Source organism: Nannospalax galili, unplaced genomic scaffold, assembly GCF_000622305.1.
Source record: "Nannospalax galili isolate Female #2095 unplaced genomic scaffold, S.galili_v1.0 scaffold635, whole genome shotgun sequence".
NCBI classification, from domain to species: Eukaryota; Metazoa; Chordata; class Mammalia; order Rodentia; family Spalacidae; genus Nannospalax; species Nannospalax galili.
In genome coordinates this window covers 1,136,675-1,157,814 of record NW_008335836.1, presented here as the reverse complement: position 1 = coordinate 1,157,814, position 21,140 = coordinate 1,136,675, and the positions used below count along the sequence as shown (strand labels likewise).

General features: G+C 44.8%; 2 protein-coding genes across 5 annotated transcripts in view; one reads left to right on the top strand and one right to left on the bottom strand.

Annotated features, from left to right (window-relative positions):
- Trim6 (tripartite motif containing 6) overlaps nt 1–10,113 on the bottom strand; it is a 14,020-nt gene extending 3,907 nt beyond the window's left edge. For 2 of the 4 annotated variants that reach the window (XM_029562283.1, XM_029562286.1), the window contains exons 1-4: nt 9,525–9,763; nt 4,978–5,466; nt 4,112–4,207; nt 3,082–3,312 (exon numbers count right to left, since the gene is read on the bottom strand). In XM_029562283.1, coding sequence (XP_029418143.1) covers nt 3,082–3,312; nt 4,112–4,207; nt 4,978–5,466; nt 9,525–9,632 — 924 coding nt within the window. In that variant the 5' untranslated portion in view covers nt 9,633–9,763. Of the gene's footprint in view, nt 1–3,081; nt 3,313–4,111; nt 4,208–4,977; nt 5,467–9,131; nt 9,764–9,815 lie in introns of those variants that run through there. The other 2 variants (XM_029562285.1, XM_029562284.1) reach the window with 2 other exon arrangements.
- Nucleotides 9,660–21,140, top strand: part of LOC103732115 (olfactomedin-4-like) — a 74,110-nt gene continuing 62,629 nt past the window's right edge. The window contains exon 1 of the mRNA XM_029562288.1: nt 9,660–9,789. The gene's annotated coding sequence lies outside the window, so the exon portion shown is untranslated. The remainder of the gene's footprint in view (nt 9,790–21,140) is intronic.

Below are 21,140 nucleotides of genomic sequence, written 5' to 3'. Positions count from 1 at the left end.
CATAGTGAGTTCCAGGACAGCTGGGGCTACAGGGAGACCCTGTCTCAGAAAGACCAGAAATTTTAATATTTTTATTTTATGTGTGTGAGTGTATTACCTGCATGTATGTAAGTGTACCCGTGTCATGCCCCATGGAGGTCAGAAGAGGGTGTCAGATCCCCTAGAACTGGATGATTGTTAGCCACCATGTGGGTACTGGGAATCAAACCCAGGTCCTCTGAAAGAGCAGTCAGTGCTCTTAACCACTGAGCCATCTCTCCAGCCCCTCATTATTTCCTTTTTAACTGTGTGAGTTTTGTTTGTTTGCTGGCAATGATGGGAACTGAATGCAGGGCTCCATGCATATTAGTCAAGTGCCCTACCACTGGCTACAGCCTCAGCCCTGTTTGTAATGTTATAATACCCATCATCCATTATTTGCCATTCATAGCCAGAGCCTGGCCCTGTAGAGTCACAGTCATAATCTCTACCACTGAGATGGTCAGATGGTCACAGACTTGAACTGTGGTTGTCTCTCAAACTTATCCTACCTTTGCTGACTTCCACATTCCCTGATTCCCTCACATGTTGGGGAGATCCCCAAATCTATTCCTCTGTTTAGGCCTCCCTCTTATGACCCAGATTAATACCCCAGAAAATGAGACCCGGGCACCTCCCACTCAAGATGTTTAAGAGCAAATGCAGTGTTCCTGTCAGCACTGGCTCTTGCCCCACCTTCCCGGACAACACGAGCATCTACTTAGTCATCAAACCACCACAAAATACTGTCGTGAAAACTACTGTGTTTGCTGAGTTTTTCCCAGGCTGGCTCATTCGGTGTCCTTAACTTCTTTCTGACACCTTATTTAAGTAGACGTGCCTATTTGCCTCTCTAACCTTTGCTCCATTTAGACATCCCAATAACTCTGAAAACAAGGCCACCCGTTTGATCTGTATAACAAATGAATAACTGTATTTTCTCTATTACAGTTATTTTTGGTTGTATTTCACAGAACCACAACTCAACTTGGCTTGGATGGAAGTAGACGTGTTGGGTGTGGCAATTTATAACAAATAGAAAAAGTTATATTAATTTTTTGTTTGTTTATTTGTTTGAGATAGGGTCTCCCTGTAGCCTGGAGCTCAATATGTAGACCAAGGCTGGCCTTGATAGGAGATCAGCCTGCCTTGGGCTCCTGAGTGCTGGGATTTAAAGGCATGTGCCAACATGCCTGGCAGGTATATCAATCTTGAACCATGGCTGTACTGAAGATCCTAAATGTTAAAGCAGTGTTCGACCTTCATGGCCACTTTATCTTATACTGGATTTACTAAGATGCTCACACTTGAAGCTTATATCTTAGCTACATTTTCTTCTCTCCCTCCCCCGCCCCATCCCTTCCTTCCTTTCTTTCAGTAGGGTCTAATGTAGTACAGACTGGCCTCAAATTCTCTATGTAGCTGATGATCCTGAACTTCTGATCCTCCTGTCTCCACCTCTCAAATGCTGGGATCACACTAGTCTTGGTTTCTGTGGTGCATACCTAACATCCCTACACATCCCTAACCCCATGGCTATGAAATTATAACAAGAAACAATGTGACAAAGCTATGGAAAAGGAAAGGGAAAGTCTGTCAAAGTCTAGAGGACCAACCATTCGATAATGTTCAATCTGAAATGTCCATGGAACATGCTGACTTTGGAGCACCTAAATTAGCAATATAAAGTGACCACTCCTTCCCATTTAAGGAAACAATTTCAGAGCTTGAGCTGGAAAAAAAGAGGAGAGAGCATTAGGGTAGCTGAACCTCAAAAATGAGGACAGAAAAGCAACAGCGAGACAAAGCGGTGAATGGGGCTGGGCTTCACTTGATCCTTTTTAAACATATTTTATTTATTATCATTTTTAAAAAATTGTATGCGTATGAGTGTGTTGCCTGCATGTATGTAAATGCACCCATGTCATGCAGCCCATAGAGGTCAGAACAGGGTGTCAGATTCCCCTGGAACTGGAGTTATAGACGGTTTTAGCTGCAATGTGAGAGCTGGGAATCAAACCCAGCAAGGGCAGGCAGTACTCTTAACCGCTGAGCCATCTCTCCAGCCCCCGGCTTCACTTGCTCTTAATCAAAAGGCTGAGAAGCAGTGAGGAGGAATTCTGAAGTCAAAGTGACTATTCCTGATGCCACTGCTAGTACCCAAGAGTAAGTAAAGAACTATACTACGAGCAAAGGAAGAGGGAGAGGAAAGCAAAGGAAAAACAAAACAGGAAGAGCCCCGAAGGCTCCAAAATATCCCAAGGTGCATCGTGCCTCGACTTCATAGCCATACTGTTTATTCAACGTCAGTTCAAGTTCATCCAGAAAATCTGTCTAGACTTAATCTTTGTTCCCTTAGTGCACATGCACACACAGACACACAGACACAAACACAGACCTGAAAGATATATTAAGTATTAATTACTATAACATACAACAGGATTCTACAGAAAAGAGTAGAAGCTGAGAAGGGCTGGAAAGCACAGAATCTCTGACTTGAGTTTGGCCTGCATTGTGCCACAAATTTCCAGCACAGCAACAGACACAAAAACTGTCTAGTATAGAGGTTTCCAGCTGGGGTTAGACACATTCTCCCTGGAGACATATGACAAAGTGGAAGGGCTTCAGGGTGTCATATCTGAAGTGTATCGCTGACACTTAGTGGGTCAGGGCCATGGGCGCTGGTAAATACTCTGTAATGTACTGAAGGGCCCCTCACAGCAAAGGACCATCTACATCAGAATGTCAGTAGTCCTGAGATTGTGAAAGCTCCCCAGAGCATTACTGGATATACATAGTAGACTTTCTTCACAATTCCAAATAAATGCCTGGGCCATGCTTGATTAGTAATAAATACAAATGGGGCTTTCCTTAACGTCTGCATTTGAACTTAGACTTTTTCCTGCGGCCTCTACAGGGCTCAATACAGAGCAGGTACCAGAGAGAAAAGGAGTTACTTTTTGTCATTCCCAGCTTGCTGTTGGTCCTGTGCCCCAGAAAAGATGGAAAGCTGGTTTCTCTTTGCCCTGATTCTCAGATACTGAGGTCCCGCGCCCATCTCACCTGCAGCAGGTCCACTGTGGACCCCTGGCATCGGTGCTCCAGGTCTGAGATGAGCTCTTTCAGTGACTGGCTCTGGTGGATCAGGTCCCCCTCAGCTTTCTCTATGATACTCAGTCCCTTCCTCTCTTCCTCTTCTAGGTTCTTCAGTTCCCGCTGCTCCTCTCTGTCCAGGATGCTTCGCAGCTGGTTAAACGCGGTCTGGATCCTGTGTCTCTCAGGCTCCATCTGATTCTTCAGCATCAGGGAAGAAAAAGAAGCTGCTGGCCCTTGACCCTTAAAAGTTCTCTTTAGCGGTATGGGCGGGGGCAGGAAACGGGCTGTGTGCACTGCTTTCCCAGGCCTGCCTGTCTGAGACTGGAGGGGCGCATGCTGCAGGAATGGCCCTGTAGAACCTGTTCTTGGGCCATTAGCCTCAGGTTGTCTTAGTTAACTCTCTCTCTCTCTAGCCTCAGGTTGCCTTAGTTAACTCTCTCTCTCTCTCTCTCTCTCTCTCTGTGTGTGTGTACACACACGCCTCAGGTTGCCTTAGTTAACTCTCTCTCTCTCTCTGTACACACACACACACACACACACACACACACACACACACACACACACACACACACACTGTGATTCCTGAGTGAGTTTAGATCACAGGAACCCCCTCGAGCCTCTCAGGTCTCTGCACCAAACCTCCCTTTCCAATTTTGAGCATTAAGGTGGCAATTACTGGCCCACAACTAACCTATCATTCCCAGCAGGCCAGAGACTGAACCTACACTAAGATTAAGAATTACGAATTATGGGTTACTCCAGGCCAAGGTTCTACTCTTATATAACTGTCTTCAAAACCTGGGCTCACCTGACATGCTTGTTATATAACTCCCCCAGACTCCCAACAAGCAAACACCCTTTTTGGAAAGGATGTGCAGAAGGACCAGCTCAAGGGAAGGAAGCACTTTTGGGAGGAGAAAAGACAAGGGCAGGATACCCTTGTCCTCGGCTCCCAAGGTCGCCCCCCTGCGTCACTCTCACAAGGAATCCCACTTGCCTTCCAGGATTCCCTCTTCTCTCTAATAATAGCTTTTAGCCGTTCAGCTTCTTGCTGCTCTCTCTTTAACTTCTTCAGAGACTCCTGGAACATCTCCTGGAAGAAACATTGCAGGTTAAAGGGGGTCCACTTTGAAACTGTCTTAGTATCTAGACATGGAACGAATTTGGATGAGATTGTGCTGATCTCAGGACAAGCTGGCCTTGGTCTTGGTGGGAAACTGAGAAGGCCACAGTGTGTTCTATACACAGTGTATGTAAAGAACAAGAATGGGTCAACTCTTTCTCCTGGGCAGAGATCTGAACCACAAATCATTTCATTCCTCCATTTCCAGTGACAATGAGTCTCTCAAATTCAACCCACCAGGCCCCTCTCACAAACCATAGCATTAACTCCTCACAGTCTTGCACAGGAAGCAAGAGAGAATGTCTTTTCTCTTTAATGGAGGGCTGCTTTCTATGTTTAACTTCTAGGTAAATGGGAATTCTGCAAAGACATTTGGACTGTCAGTGGAACTACCTCAGTTAGCAGACCAGCTTGTCTAGTGTGCACAAAGTCCTGGGTTTGATCCCCAGCACTTCATAAATACCAAGCCTGGTGGAATATGCTTGTAATCCTTGCACTCCAGAAATGGAGATAGAGTTATCAGAAGTTCAAGGTCATCTTCAGTTACATAGTGAGTTTCAGAAGTTCAAGGTCATCTTCAGTTACATAGTGAGTTTGAGGCCAGCCTGGACTACAGGAGAAAGCTTTTCTCAAAGAGAAGAAAGTAAAACTAAAAAGAAATTAAATGAGAGCATGAAGCAAGTCTGAACCCCCTTGCCAGGACCCTGCTCCCACCTGCCCCCTCTCTATCCTGCTCCCACCTGGTACTCCTGGGCCACCTCCTCCATGAGGAATGTTTGGTGACCACGGTGCTCCTGAGAACGCTCACAAAGCCAACAAATGAGCTTCCCGTCCTCCTTGCAGAAGAGCTGGAGTTTCTCTCCGTGAAGTGTACAGAGAATGACCTTCAGCTGCTTTCCCGGGCCCAGCACTACCTCTCTGAGCCTCTTCACTATGACCGCTAGGTGTCGATTAGGCCGGAGGTTCCCAGGCTGGTAGCTGGTCCGGCATACTGGACAGCTGCTCTTCCCTTCTTTGCCGAGCACTGAATTGTCAGTATTTCCTGTGATGCAGGCCATGCAGAAGCTATGGCCACAATCTATGCTCAGGGGTTCTGTCAGGAGCTCCAAGCAGATGGGGCAGGTCACCTCATCCTGGATGTCCACCAGGACTGCAGCAGTCATTGTAGCTACTCTCCCAGCTCCTCCCTGTCCAGCTCTGACGTGTAGATTGTTCCTGTTTATAGAATCCTAGGTAGAAAATCCAATGAAAAATCACAGGCTAAGAAAGGGAAGGAAAAAGTCAGACACTGGGATAACCAAGGCTTCTCTAATTTCCAACACTGTCTATACCTCAATTCCTATCTGACACTAATTTCCACTCTTATTAGAACAATGATTACAATCTTCTTTTCCTTCTGCTAGAAGGAAGATAAGCTGAGAGTCTTGAGAGGCCTTGTGTGAGCGACCACTCGCCTGACCTTTCTTCAGCCAATCTAAACAGTATTAAAAATGATAGGACACATGGCTGAGCCAGGACTGTTGCCATTTTCTGTTCCTGCTGCAAGGGTGACACTCCACCCTGGATCGCTTCTTCCACGTCATCTCATCAGAAGGGTCTGTTCTGTCTAACCTGCCTTAAGTGTGGCTACCACACAACCACTCTTGGCATAAACTCACCAGCTTCCCTTTTATCATCACCTGGTGTCGTTGATGGTTTGAATCCTCCACAGAAACACTAAGCTCCAGGAAATGAGAGTTGTTTTCTGATCATGGCTGCACCCTTCAGCAGCTCACATGGTGCCTGGATGGGGGTTCTTAACGCTGAATGAATTAAAAGCCAGAACTGTCCCTCCCTGGGTGGATGACTGATTCCTTCTCTAAGCTTTTTCACCTCTTGTCATCAGTACCCTATGCCTGGTCTCCGGGATCAGAGATGTCATTGACTGAGGCCACATCCTCCCTCTGCTCCACTCAATCCTCTCATCCTTTTTGCACACTTTCTTCCCAGGAAAACCCAAACAGACAAGAACGACATTGATAGGAGGCAATACTTTCTTACAACGAACACTTTTACAATCAGTACCCATACTATTTTAACTGAAGGTCCATGTCATTTCCCTCAACACATACATTCAAGCACTTCCATTTTGGGCAAAAGTGTGCTCGGAATACCACAATTCTCTAAAGAAGGTTTATTTGTGTTTTGGACAATTTGTCCAAAAATGGTTCACAATACTCTGCTCCACTGCAAAGGCCAACTCTGTTTATAGCCAGAGAAAAGGAAGTGACTAAGCTAGGCATGGTGGTGCACACCTTCAATCCCAGCAGTCTGGAGGCAGAGGCAGGCCTCTGGGAGTTCAAGGTCAGCCTGGTTTACATAGCCAGTTCCAGGTCAGCCAGAGCTACACAGAGAGACCCTGTCTCAAATAAAAGAAAAACAAACCTGAAGTGAAGTGGAGACAGCCTGACTGGCTCCAATATTTCAGCAGTTTTGACAGTTGGCTGCTCGTGATTGGTTGACAGTCTGCTACTTGTTGCAAAAGGCTAGAATTTGCTTACATATCAAGTTAGGTTGTGATTCATTGTGTAATACGAGACCTTAAGTCAAACTTAAAATGCAGGATGGCAGCTTTAGGCCAAACTTAAAGGTGCCAAACACATGAGACCATTGTAGACGCAAGAACATGAATCCCAAGAGCAATATGCGAACTGAGAGACTCTACACACTAAAAATAAGCTGCTGAATGATCCCATTTATATGACATCCCAGAAAAGACCGTTAAGCTACAGCATTTGAAGGCACGTCAGTGGAGCCAGGGTACACTGGTGTAAGAGGGGATAAACTGCAAAAGCTTGCTGAGGGCGAAGGATGTGGCCCATGCATCATGACTGCTACTTGTTACACAACTATGTATGTCAAAGCAGAATTGTGCCAGGTATGGCAGCTTATGCCTGTAACTCCATGGGAGTCTGGGGTAGGAGAACTGCTAGAAGTTAAAGGCCAGTCTGGGATAGAGCGTTCCAGGTAACCTATGTAATAAGACCCTGTCTCAATAAATAAACCAAACAAATAAGCTGCCAAAATTTTATGCTTCAATTTCCAGCTTATTGGATAAGAATTATATCTCTATGACACTGAACAAAAACGCAAAAATTGTGGGGTGTGGGGGAAAAAGCAACAAGAAAAGTAGTTTGTCATTTGATCTAAGCATAAATAAGAACTGTGTCCTCGAATACAACTATGTGTATGTAGCTATTGACACCCAAAGTGTGGCTTGTTCGAAGTACTCAAGTATGAAATATACAATTGACTTTGAAAGTTTAGTATGGGGCTGGAGAGATGGCTCAGTGGTTAAGAGCACTGGCTGCTCTAGCGGAGGACTCAGATTGGGTTCCCAGCACCCATATGGCAACTAAGGGCAGTCCACAACTCCAAGGGATCTGACACCCTCTTCTGGCTTCTGTGAGCACTACATGCATATGGTACACTTAACATGCATGCAAAGCACTCATACATACAAAATTTAAAAAAAAAAAAGGATTTTCGAGGTGACCAGTATGCACATTAAAGCCTTAGAAGAAGAACTTTCTTTGCCAAGTAGATACAATTTAGCACAGGAAACAGCTAGAAAAGTGGGAGTGTCAAAAATCTGAGGGACACTTAGATCTTTAGTACCAAAGAAGCTCAAGTGGATACCAGAAAGGCCTTCAGAATAAAAGTTGGTGATTGGAGGACTCTGGGGTCAAGGCTGGAGACTCAGAAGACAGGACGGGGAAGGGCAGGGATGCTCCCAACATGAGAGCCTGGTGCACAGGCAACAACGGCTGTGATTACATTTGTAAGTAAATTGGGATCCTTGTGTTTTAGGAATAACACTTTTTATCTTTACGGGTAGCTATGTTCCACTCTAAGCTATTATCTGGAATTGATCTCACAGCACTCAATGGACATTACAATCAGAACATAATTAGCTTCAATTATTTTTTTAGTTTACCTTCAAAGAATTATTCCCTATGCATTTAAAAACTGACATTAATAACAGAAATTTTAAAAATACTGCCTTATGGGGCTGCAGAGATGGCTCAGCATTAAGAGCACTGGCTGCTCTTGCAGAAGAGCTAGGTTTGAATGTCAGCACCCACGTGGTGGTGAACAACCATCTGTAACTCCAGTTCCAGGGGATCTGATGCCCTCTTCTGACCTTCACTGGTTCACTTGTGTACCAGGCAATACACTCATACACATAAAATAATTAAAAAATAAATAAAATAAAATATTGCCATGCACAGATTTTTCTCCTAATCTACTAACTAAACTTTTTAAAAGCTAGAATAAAAAATCTGTAATATTAAAATTTGTGGCATCTGATTTGTAATTCTTAATTCTAAAAATTCATTTATGTTTTAGCTTGTTTTGATTGTGCATTTAAAAAGTCAGGCATGGAGTCTGTCAATAATAATTTTGGGTAATTACCACATCACATCGAGTGGTTTGCTATGTATTTAAACCTCTACCTCAGTTAATTCTCAACAAAACTATAGGACATACACATTGTATTTCACTGCTCAGGCTATGGAGAAAAAAGCTAAAGCTTAGAGGTCAAGCCATAGGCCCAAGGCACATAGTGTCAGGTCATGGACTATGGCACATGCACTGTGGCATCTACACTCTTCAACGTCCAGTTGCCTCAATTGGTTGATTAAATAAAATGACTCTTTGCCTCTTTGGTAGCCCAGGCCTGTAATTCTAGAATTAGGGAGGGTGGATGGTGAGGGCAGCTTGAGCTACGAGGGAGGCCTTGTCTCAAAAATAAAGATAACAACATATATATTATGTACATACATACACATATAATACATAAATAAAATGTACTCAGTCTCAGTGAACTCATTCACAATAAAATAAAAATTACCACTGTCAAGATTCTAGCAAGGTCCTCATTTCACTCTCGGCCGACCACATCGGCTAGACGTGACAAATGCAGTGACAGGGTAGCAGACATCTCCAGAGAACATCCACACATGAACAGCAGGATCTGGTGGGCAAACTGGGAAATCTTAGATTCACCCCGGGAGCCAGAGGGACAGGATCGAGTCTCTTCCGAGCTCCGCCCGGCTTGGACCGGATTCCTCTGGAAAGGCCCCAGGGCTCCCAGCTCCACAGCCGGTGCAGACCAGGGCGGGACAGGCTGTCTGGCCCATCTCCCTTCTCCTCCTAGGAGAGGTCCGGCCTCCTGCGGTGGGAGGATAAACGGTGCTCACTTCCTGGAGCTGCGGGGCTGGAGCTTGGGGGAGGGGATGCTGACCTCTGAATCCACGCTGATCCCCAGGTTTGCAATCCTCCCCAAACGCGAACCTTCCAGAGCAACGTCTTCTACATCCTTCAGCCTCCAGAATCCGGGCTCCACCCTCATTACCCCTGACACAGCCAGTGGCTGCAACGTGCCTCTTCTGTGCTGCTTTGCAAACTCTAGAAAACTCCAAACTTCAGAGAGCTCGCACGCTCTCCCTTCCCGCGTGACCCCACCGCTACCAGCAGGGCAGCTCTGACTACGCCAGGAAACTGCAGAGGTTAGTCCGGAAACGGGTTTGCTCACCTGGAATCTGTGGTCCGGATCCCGCCGAGGATTTGCAGCCAGGTTAACTGCGCGTCCCGCACCAAAGCCAGACTCTGGGGAGAAGGGGCGGGGCCGGTGGAGGAGGCGGTGCTAACCTGGGGCCAACTACTCCGGTCAGCGACCCTGCCCCTCAGTCCTTCTCCCAGGTGTCATCAAGATTTAGGGAGAGCTAGGGATGAAAGGTAGAGGTGTCTCTTCCCCATTCAACAGCAAGTTTTGATGCCTTTGAGAACACGGAGGCCAGCGATGGCACTTGTAAACCATCATTTGGTACTTGAGCTTTTGAGCATCACGCCAGAGTTTAATGACACTTGTACACGGTGTTATCTCTATCAATATATTAAAATGTCCACATAGTAAAATACCCAGTTATGCAAGTAAAAGCTGACCATTTTTGATGGATCCTTAAAATTGATCAATTTTAAATTATATGTGTGAATACAACCATAGACATGCATGTGTGTAATTTTAGCCTACATGGTTATAATTTTTACCATATAACCTACATCATGGAGAGATCAAAAATCCTTATTTTAAAATATTTTTAAGATGTTTCTCAAAGCTTATGGAGTTTAGGGACTGTAACTATAGATTTTACTAAGATAAGGGCAACTTTGAAAGGAAAAGAACGCCAATCCTCCTGGTCTAGGAGACTGAGAATCTGGGTATTACTTGGTCTTAACAAAGTGGGTATAGGAGAGCTGGGAATGTAGCTCCAATGGTAGAGTGCTTGCCTAATAAACAGGAAGCTGTAAACTGGCTCTCTCCAGTAATCCTAGCACTAGGGAAACTGAAGCAGGAGGCTCACCATAAATTCAAGGCCAGCCTGGGATACGGAGTAAGAGTATGTCTCAAGAAAGAAGGAGGTGAATGAAGGAGAAGGAGAGGAGGAGGAGGAGGAGGAGGAGGAGGGAGGGAGGGAGGAAGAAAAGGAAGAGAAGGAGGAGGAGGAAGAGGAGGAGAATATATACATAGCGTGATGAGTATGAAAGTATACGCCAAACACTTGTAAAAATCATAGAAGAGTCAAAATAGGAGATTGAATTTGAATGCCTAGTAACCATGGGTCAAAGATCCAAATAGAAGGTATTTATCTTTGAGACAGGGCGTTATGTATCCAGGCTGCCTGAACTCACTATGAGCTAAGATGACCTTCAACTCCCTTTACCTCCCCAGTGCTCACCCCATTTATATAGTACTGGGGATGGAGGCCAGGGCTCTGGGCATGTGAGGGAAAGCACTATACCAACTGAGCTACAAAACACCCCCTAGAAAAGATTCGTCATCAGTACAAATGAGCGAGGTCCTACGGCAGGACAATTTGGGAAGGTCTCAAAGAAAGAATGTGGGATAAGAGGGTCTCAGAATTTGTGGTTCCTCCAGATTCCTATGCGCTTATGTTGCTTTTATTACTCCAAGCTTGGTTGTTGGGTTACATAAACTGCTGCCTGCGTCTGCTGGTATTATTTGGCAGTTCTCTGACCCATGTGCCCCCTCAAATTCCAAATCAATTCTCAGAACTGTAGCTCTCTTAACACTTGCCTTCTCTCATTGTTGAAGGAAGACCTGGGATATTGCTTTTGGGCCGTACAGACTTTGAACTCTGTCAACTCATACTGAGAACTTGGAATATCCCTTCTACCCCCTCACAGAACACAAGTCATGCACCCTAAGGCCTGGATGTTTTCTCCTCTATAGTTGAAGGGAGCCCTGCGCCCTCCACCTTTCCAGTGCAAGGAATACAGGTGCGTGCCATACCCAGTTTTAGGGACTGTGGAGGATGGAACTCAGGAATTCTACCAAATGAGCTGCGTGCATCCCCAGCCTTATCCTAAACCTTTTGGTTTTAGTCATGTTTCCAGGGTTCTATGCTTGTGCAGAAAAGCACATGTAAAAGTTAACTGAGCAGAGCTGTCATGCAGAGTATAATGAACAGATGCTTAAAGTACAAAGAAGCTAAATAGTGTGAGAAGTTTGGACTTTCACAGTTGATCCTAGCCAAAAAGCCAAGAAATGATGTAAGTTTGTACTTTTTCTGATGTGATTTTATTAATCATGTTTCTTCAGAGAATGAAGAGATAACATACATATACATATATACATGTGTATGGAAAATAATTTATACATATATATGGAAAATAATTTATTTTAAGACATTGGTTCCTCTTGTTATGGAGTCTGAGTCTGGTGAGGCCAAATTCATAGGTTTGATCTGCAGGTTACAGGCCTTGAAAGAGCAGACACAGCCCAACCTTTTAAGTCCAAAGGCCATTTGGAGCACAATTCCCTCCCTGTGGCTGGTGGTCAGTCTTTTGTTCAATTCTGGCTTCAGAATGAGGTACACCCACATTAGGGAGGGTAGTGTGCATTACTCAAAGTCCATGTATTTTCATGTTAATCTTATCTAAAAAATGTCCTCACACAGAAGCATCCACAATCCTTAGCCACACACATTAGGGGGCTTACCTTGGTAAACTGATTCATCAGATTAACAATCACAAAGACGGACAGCAGCAGAAATATTTTAAATAATTTCCTAGTTTCCCTTTTTGATTAGACTACAGAGTCTAAGGTACTGGAATCTGAGGAAGCAAGACTCAGTCAGCAGGGAACACTAAAGAACAGGCTCTAAGAAAAATAAAATCCTAAGAAACCGTCATCTCGGATGAACTGTATTTATTTACTTTAACATATTTTATTCACGAATATAGTCACTTTCCAATGTTGAATTTATAACCATCTTTAAAAAAAAAAAACAAAAAACTGTTTTGAGGCTGAGTCAGGTTGGCCTTGAAGTCACTGTACAGACAAGGCTGGCCTTGAACTCCTGATTCTCTTGCCTCCATCTCTCAAGTGCTAGAATTCCAGGCATGCACCATCTTGACTGCCCTAACTTGGGAACATGGTGTGGAAAGCCGGAAATGTAAACGCAGACACTCCATGACTCAGCAGTTCTACTCCTAGGTACAGAGCCAAGAGAAATGAAAAATGCTTCACAAAGGCATGAGACTAGTTTATGTGTGGTTCCTAACAACCTCAAAGCACAAGCAGTCCAAATGTCCACCCGCCAACAAGTGGATAAATTCAGTGTGATGTTACAATGGAAGCACTATTCAGGAAAAAAAAAAAAAAAAGGAATGAGGTGGTAGCACATTCTAGTGCATGGATGAGCCTTAAAAACAACACACTAAATCAAAGTCAGATGCGAAAGATCTTACTATGATACTTTATTTATTTATTTTTTTGGCCTTTTTGAGACAGGGTCTCCCTGTAGCCCCAGCTGTCCTGGAACTCACTATGTAGACCAGGCTGGCCTTGAACTCACAGACATCCGCCTGCCTCTGCCTATTTTTTATATGAAATATTCAGAGTACAAAAGTCCATAGAAATGTCAGGTGGATTCATGGCTGCTTAGGGCAAGTGTGTGGGATGGGAGACAGCAGAAATAATGGCTTAGATGGTATCACTGGAGGGGGTAATGACGGCGCTCAATGGTTGGCATGGCAATTGTGACACATCTGTGTGGTTATAATAAGAAACACAATTATGGGGCTAGAGAGATGGCTCAGCAGTTAAGATCACTGACTGCTCTTACAGATGACCCAGGTTCAATTCCCAGCACCCACATCGTGGCTACGAACGTCCTTAACTCCAGTTCCAGGGGAATCCAAAGCCCTCTTCTGACCGCGGCATTGCACGACACGGCGCACTCACATGCATGCAGGCAATACACTCGTACGCATAAAATAAATAAATAATAAATAAATAAAATAAAATATTTTTTAAAAAGAAACAATTATATGTAGTGCTTTTAAAAAATATGTTGTATCATATGTGACGTGTCTCAAAAGACTTATCTAAAAGGAAAGAAAGCATTTGATGTTACATCCTAAACAAAGAACGAAGGAGAAACGCAGGCTGCTGGTTACTGAGCGGATGCTTGCTGGATGGCGAGTCTCTTAATTCACGGCTTTCTTGCCACCTTTGCCATCACTTACTGTACAGTATCGGGCTCCGTGGTGGGACACTAACCTGTTGACAGCTGCCTCATGACAGAAGAGCAGCCTTTCTGTGCTGTCTATTTAGGCTTGGTGCATACTTTTTTTTTTTTAATTTTTAAATTTTTTTAGAAGAAGCATTTCATTAACTGGCAACATTCTTTCATTTCTCCCCACAACCTCAGCCGGTTGCTGGAGTCAGGTAGAAGAGAGAAAAATGTGTGTGGAAGGTCAAGGCTGCCAGAATACCCTGACCTCTGAGACCTGTGCACATCTGTACAAGGTCTGGAAGCTGGGGTGGGCATAGGACCAGGACATGCCAGGGGAGGGGAGAAGAAAGAACACACCCACTGCAGAAGAGTCTGGAACAGACTGGAGGGGCCTGAAAAGCCTGCTCTGTTTTCCAAGTATATCCAGCCATTCCCAGTCTGGTTGCTTCTGGAATGAGGCAAGACCAATCCCGAATGAGGCAACACCAATCCTCGAGTAGTGAGAAGCAGAACAAACATGTATTCCAAGCAAAGCAAAGTTGTGGCAGGACTTTGAGTGCCAAGTTTATTCTAAGGGTTTTGGTATTGAGGGCTTAGCCTCCATTGTATTGACTTCCGCATATTATTTCCTCTTTGCTTCTCTCTGTCTCTCTGTGTCTCTGTCTCTCTCTGTCTCTCTGTCTCTGTCTCTCTCTCTCGATACTGTTAGCACTTACATTCCACTGGCTCCTATCTGCCTGCTCCTCTTCACCACCCCTCCACCATCTCCACCGTGTCTACACTACCCTCTTACTCACCCAGTTCAGACTCTACTATTTCATTCACTCTGTCATATTGATTCAAGTACCTGCCATTCTCTGCCCTTGTGGTACTTTCCTAGCAAAAGGCTGGTCCTATTTAAATTCAGCATTCAAAATTCATCCAGTCTATGCTGAAGACACGCACCCATACATATACACTGACATTTTTGTTTTAAATTTATATCATGAATCTCATGTATCTTTAATGCTTCTTTAAAAAATGTATTTGTGCTGATAAGCTGGACATGGTGGTGCATGCCTTTAAGGCAGGCAGATCTCTGTGAGTTTGAGGCCAGCCTGGTCTACATATTGAGTTCTAGTCCAGCTGGGGCTACAGGGAGACCCTGCTTCAAAAAGACAAAAACAAAATAAAACAAAATATTTGTGTGTGTGTGAGAGGTGGGGAGTGGGAGTGAGTGTGGTGTGAGAGTGTGTGTGTGTGTGTGTGTGTGTGTGTATGTGGTTGGTGTGTGTGGTTTGGTGTGGTTTGGTGTGGTGTGTTGTGTATAGTGTATGTGTGTGGTTGGTGTCTGGTGTGTGTGTGTGGTTGGTTTGTGTGGTTTGGTGTGGTTGGTGTGGTGTGTGTGGTACAGTATATGTGTGTGTTTGGTGTCTGATGTGTATGTGTGTAGTGTGTATAGTGTGTGTGTATGTGTGTGTGTGGGGTTGGTGTGTATGGTTTGGTGTGGTGTGGTGTGTGTGATGTAGTGTATGTGTGTTTGGTGTCTGATGTGTGTATGTGTGATGTGTGTGGTGTGGGCTTACGCGCACGTGTTCTCATCGTCCACCTTGGAGGCATGGTCACTCTTGTTTCTGACGTACTCCAGGCTGGCTGCCTGTGAGCCTCTGGAGCTTCTCCTGTGTCTGCCTCCCGTGTACCCATAGGAGTGCTGGGACCACAGATGTGCATCACCTCATCTGGCTTTTTATGTGGGTCCTAGGGGCTGAGCACCCGTCCTCAGACCTGCCCGGCAAGTGCTTTTACCCTCTTCTCTCCATCGTTTCCTTTTGGTTGACTCTCATTTCTACTTTTCACAGACTCTGAAGCCTCTGTACCTACTTTAGGCATTAGTGGTGCTCAGGGGCATCGTAGAAAATCCAAAAGAGTGACTATAATGTGATATCTAGAATGTTTTTAAAATATATTTAATTCTGAGATACTCAAATATTTGGTTGAATTTAATTATTGTAAACATTAGTGACATCTTCTCTATTTATCCTCATTTTTTCTTCATGTCCCTCATTATAGAAATAAAATGGGCTCTAAGACATGCAATCTTCTTCAGTCTCAGGACAACCACCTTTAAAAATATTTTTATTGATTAGAGAATTTTAGGCAATGTATTTTGATCATCTTCAGATCCCCTTTCCACTTCCACCCTAACTACTTGCGCCCCCCACTTCATAGTATAACCACTTATTAACTGTGGAGTATAGGATGAGCAACTAATTAATAATAATTGTAATCATACAAATGTTATTTGTAGAACATTTATTTAGGCACCAAATGTTATTGGGAAATAGATGTATATATTAATTTATTTCTTATCAACTTATGAAGGAAAAAGTACTATCATTACTTCCCTTTAAAATATTTATTTTTTATCATTTATTTTGAAACAAGGGCTTGCTCTGTCGACCAGGCTGCCTCCTGAGTCTGGGATTCTAAGCATTCACTGCCACACCAAGCATTATTTCCCTTCTGAAAATGAGACCGTTGAGACACGGAAAGAGGAGGGAAGAAGTTACACAGTTGGTAAATGGAAAAGTTAGAATCCCAGCAAAGATTTGGAATTTAGAACTTAGTCCTCACTCTTAGAGCTTTCTCCTTCACATAGGAAGAATGGTATTGAAATTCTCACTCAATTTCATTATCATTACCTCAAGAATGTAGAGCGATTTATGGGAAGAAAGAAAAGGAAAATCAAGTGAATGTTCGTTGACTGCTTACTATGCCATAGATACATAGTGGTTACATCATTCTCATCCTCTCTACAGAAGAGGAGAAAATCAAATTCATTGATATGCAAACTCCCAAGCTCATTCAAAAAGCTGTGCACATGGGTTTTAAATTCACATCTCTTGGTACCTGGCACAGCTCTTCTGTCTCTATGACACGAATTAAAATGCTGTTGCCTACAGGGCAGCTATGCACACAGTGCAGAAAGGGATGGGAAGCCACACGCAGAGGTGCTCCAGCCCAGCCCAGGGATGCCAGTGAGGAGGCAGCCTGTGTGTGAGTGGCATAGTTGTTCCTAATAAGACAAGAAACCAATAAAATAGGTCCTTAGATCAAAAGTGGCACAGAATCTCAAAAGATGTGTCTCTCCTGTGGGCTGAGTGTGGCAGCAGGCAGGGCTAAGTTGTGAACTGTGGTTTCTTTTCTTCCCTTAAAAAATTATTTCTAAGCCAGGTGTGGTGGCGCATGCCTATAATCCCAGCACTTGGGAGGCAGAGGCAGGCTGATCTCTGTGAGTTCAAGGCCAGCCTGGTCAACATAGTGAGTTCCAGGACATCTGGGGCTACAGGGAGACCCTGTCTCAAAAAGACCAAAAAAAAAAAAAATTATTTCTTTTTCTTTTTTATGTGGACAAGGGCTTTGTTTACATGTAAGTGTACACATGTTGTGCAATCCCCTTGGAGGCCAGAAGAGGGCATCAGATGCCCTGGAACTGGAGTTATGAATGGTAGTAATCCACCAAGTGGACACTAGGAAACCAACCAGGATTTTCTGCAAGAACACTCTCTCCAGCCGGTGAACGGTGCTTGAAACAGTGACCTAGTCTCGAGGTGAGTGGTTCTCCATTTCAGCATCAGGCTAGGCCAATTGCTGGTGTTAATAATTAGAGATTAAATGACTAAGTTATAAAGCATACATGAATGCTTGTATTTCTTCAGTCACTAAAGAACACAGAGATCCAAAGGTTTAGATAAAAGTAAGTATTCCATGTTTATGGATTTGTACAGTTGCTAAGAAATATGACTATCATCTCACAGTGTTAAGGGCCGTGACTCGATGGGTCCCCTCCAGGTAACAAACACACGGGATTGGAGATGTAAAAATCAAGCAGAGTCTTTACTTTTCCAGCTAGCTGGGGCCGACCGGCTTCCCAAGACATGCAAGTCTGGTCAGAACGATCGACCCCCATTCAGTTTCAGGTACAGATTATATAGGCCCACATAGTCATTACACAAAAAGCATTCCTCAGCAGACACTTTAATCAATCATCTTCTAAAAGCTATAGTTTCGGTTAAACATCTTTTCCAGGAAGGGTAGATCTGGTGTAAGCCTGGCGCAACCTCCCTCTTTTGTTCCTTATTGGTTATCTGGTATGTGCAAACAGGCCTACAGGACACATTGTAAATCAACTGAGTCAGGGGTCCAGGGTCCAGGAAGGAGGTTTACAGCACTTCAATTCTTAACATTTCAACTAGGTTAATCATCCATGTGTGGTAGATACAATCAGGCAGAACAGGCAAGCTAGCAAGTAAATCTAAATCAACGTTTTAAACAGAGTTTTCTATCAAAATGCAGAGTTCTTACAGCATTCATCAAGGTATTTTATTTTTTTGTCCCCAACGTCCCCCCCTTGTCTTGGTTAAACTGAGGAATCTTCCTCAGCCAACTCTATAACCTGGTGTTTCTGCCGCAGCACCAGGAAATGAACCGAGTCTATTCGCCGACTCTACAACCTGGTGCTTCTGCCGCAGCACCAGGAGATGAACCGAGTCTATTCTTTCTTGGACAAACCTCAGCAGTTTGTTTACTATACAGGGCCCAATCGTGACAAGCAAGAGAAGGATAATTAAGGGCCCTGCAACAGCGGAGAGAAGGGTTGACACCCAAGGAGTTTGATTAAGCCAAGAGCTGAACCATCCTTGACTGGCTTCCCTTTCCATCTTTCGTTTCTCTAATCCCTCTCGTATCTTTGCCATGTTATCCTTTATTATACCTGAGTGGTCTCTGTAAAAACAACATTCCTCCTTCAGGGCAACACACAGTCCCCCTTGTTGTAGAAACAGGAGGTCCAGCCCTCTGCGATTCTGTAATGTGACTTCAGCCAGGGATCCTATAGAGTCCTGCAGTTTGGTTATGGATTCTTCTATTCTTTGGAGATCTAAACCCAGGCTAGTGCGCAAAGCATTATATTGGTCCCTCCCTTGTATCACGGCAGTGGCTCCAGTGCCAACTCCTACTGCTACACCTGTACTAATTAAGGTCGCAAGTGTCACGGCTAAAATCACTGGGGTTCTCCTAGAACGCATCGGGAAAGGAAGAGAGGGAGTGTAAGTCTGCAGAAACTCTTCCTCTGAGTGATAAACCAAATGGGGAAGAAGAATTGTAAGAACACAAAAACCTCCTTCCTTAAGAACATCCACCGAAATACAAGGGGTTAATCCTGAGGAGCATGCCCACCAAGTATTTGGAGGGGGAATAAGGAAGGCCCCTTTTGACTCAGAGAGATTCTTGGTCTGGTTACAGAGGGAAGAGTATTGTAGTGGAATCTCACCGAGGCATAGTCCCGATCCTGAAATCTGCTCCAAAGTAATTTTAGGTATCGTACCCCATGCACATTGGGAGACATTATGGGAAACGTTGTAGGAACCCATAGTAGCAATCCCCTCTAAATAGGGAGGGGTAACAGTATAGCAGAGCCAACAAGATCTGGCCAATTCAGGGCTAGTTACATTTAAGAGGCTATAAGTTTGATTTATGATTTTAACAAATTCCTGTGACCGCCTGTAATAGCGGATCTGAGACAAAGGCTCAGGAGGCCTTTTGGTAAATCCTGTAGGTAGAGTTGGGCCAGGAGGAGGAGAGGGAGGGGCTCCCTTGGGCGTATCCATGGTAACTCTTGGGACTAGCACTGGGTTGGGCCCTACTGCCGTGACGAAAGGCACCTGGCGCCTAGTGATTGTAAACGAAATTGCAGACCCATAGTTGTGCAATCGCAGGCCCCAGGTGTTAACCCCTTCCCATCCGGAGAACTTTTTTCCTTTTTCTGTGAATCTGATAAGCAAAGGGTTGCAGGCTTGTGGTTCGAGCCCCCAAGTTGGCTTACAAGGGGGGCCTGTCACATCTCGTTTGAGGGTGATGTAGTCCCCACGGGCATTACTTAACCAGTATGTCTGACCCGTGGTCTCACAGCCCCATCGTGGGCAGTAGTACTGGTCTGGTCTCCCACAACTGGGCTTATACTGTGGCCCTGGGCAAACATAGAATTGTTTTTGTCTAAGGTAGCGAACTCCCGACTCAAACTTGCAATTGTATCCGTGGGAGGAGTCTTCCACATCTCGGGTAATCGCTGCCCATTCCCGGTCCCAGGCCCCATCTACCAAAGTACAGAGGTCTATATCTAAAGGTGGCCACCAGGTATTGGGGGGATACACGGCCGACCGCGTTAACACTGGGGACCCAGTTTCCAAGTTAGTGACAACCCAAGTAACTTGCACTGGTATGTGCGGGTTGGTCCCATCTGCAAAATGTCCGCAGTTAGTTGCTAGATAATATATTACCAGCAACATCCTCACCCATCCAGTCTGCGTGGAGAGCTTCATAAGGGAGTCTCAGTGGTGGCAGGGATGCTTGGCAAGTCCTGAGACAGCGCAGGGTAGAAATCCTCTCAAGTTCGATTTAGCCGTATCTTTAGAGGGTTGTTTGGATCTTTCTACGCTTTTTACGTCTTTATGTCGAGCTCTGAGTCTTGGTGAGGTGATGCTTTACGAACGTGGGTGTGATGTACCCAAGAAGCAATACCGTCAACCTTCAAGGCAGTGGGAGTAACAGACAACACAACATGAGGTCCCTTCCCCCTGGGTTTAAGGGTCTTTATTCTGTGTCTTTTTCCCTAGACTGTGTTCTCTGGGGAGATACCATGCTCTATATTAAGCACCTTTCTTTCTCCATAGTAAGCTCTGATTAGGGGCCAAATTTCCTGCTGTACTTTAGTGAGAGATTGTAATACACTCAGGTAGTGAGGTGCTGATCCTTCTTCCCCCGGGGGCAATGCCCGCCTGGTTATCATGGCGGGGCTCCAAACATTATCTCAAAGGGAGTCAGTCCATGCACATAGGGGGAGTTCCTGACACGGAAAATGGCTAAGGGAAGGAGAGTCACCCAGTCACCGCCAGTCTCAGCGACCAATTTAGAAAGGGTCTCCTTCAAAGTCCGATTCATCCTCTCTACCTGCCCAGAACTCTGTGGGTTATAAGCACAATGTAATTTCCAATCTGTTCCCAGAGTCTGGGCTAGTCCTTGCAGGACTTTGCTAACGAAAGCCGGGCCGTTATCAGAACCTATGACTTCAGGGACTCCATACCTGGGAACTATTTCCTCAATTAGCTTTTTTGCTACTACCTGGCTAGTTTCATTTTTAGTGGGAAAGCCCTCTACCCATCCCGAGAAGGTATCCACCATTACTAACAAGTACTTATAACCAAATTTACCTGGCTTTACCTCAGTGAAGTCTATCTCCCAATACCTTCCCGGTGCCCTCCCCCTCTCCCGGCTACCAG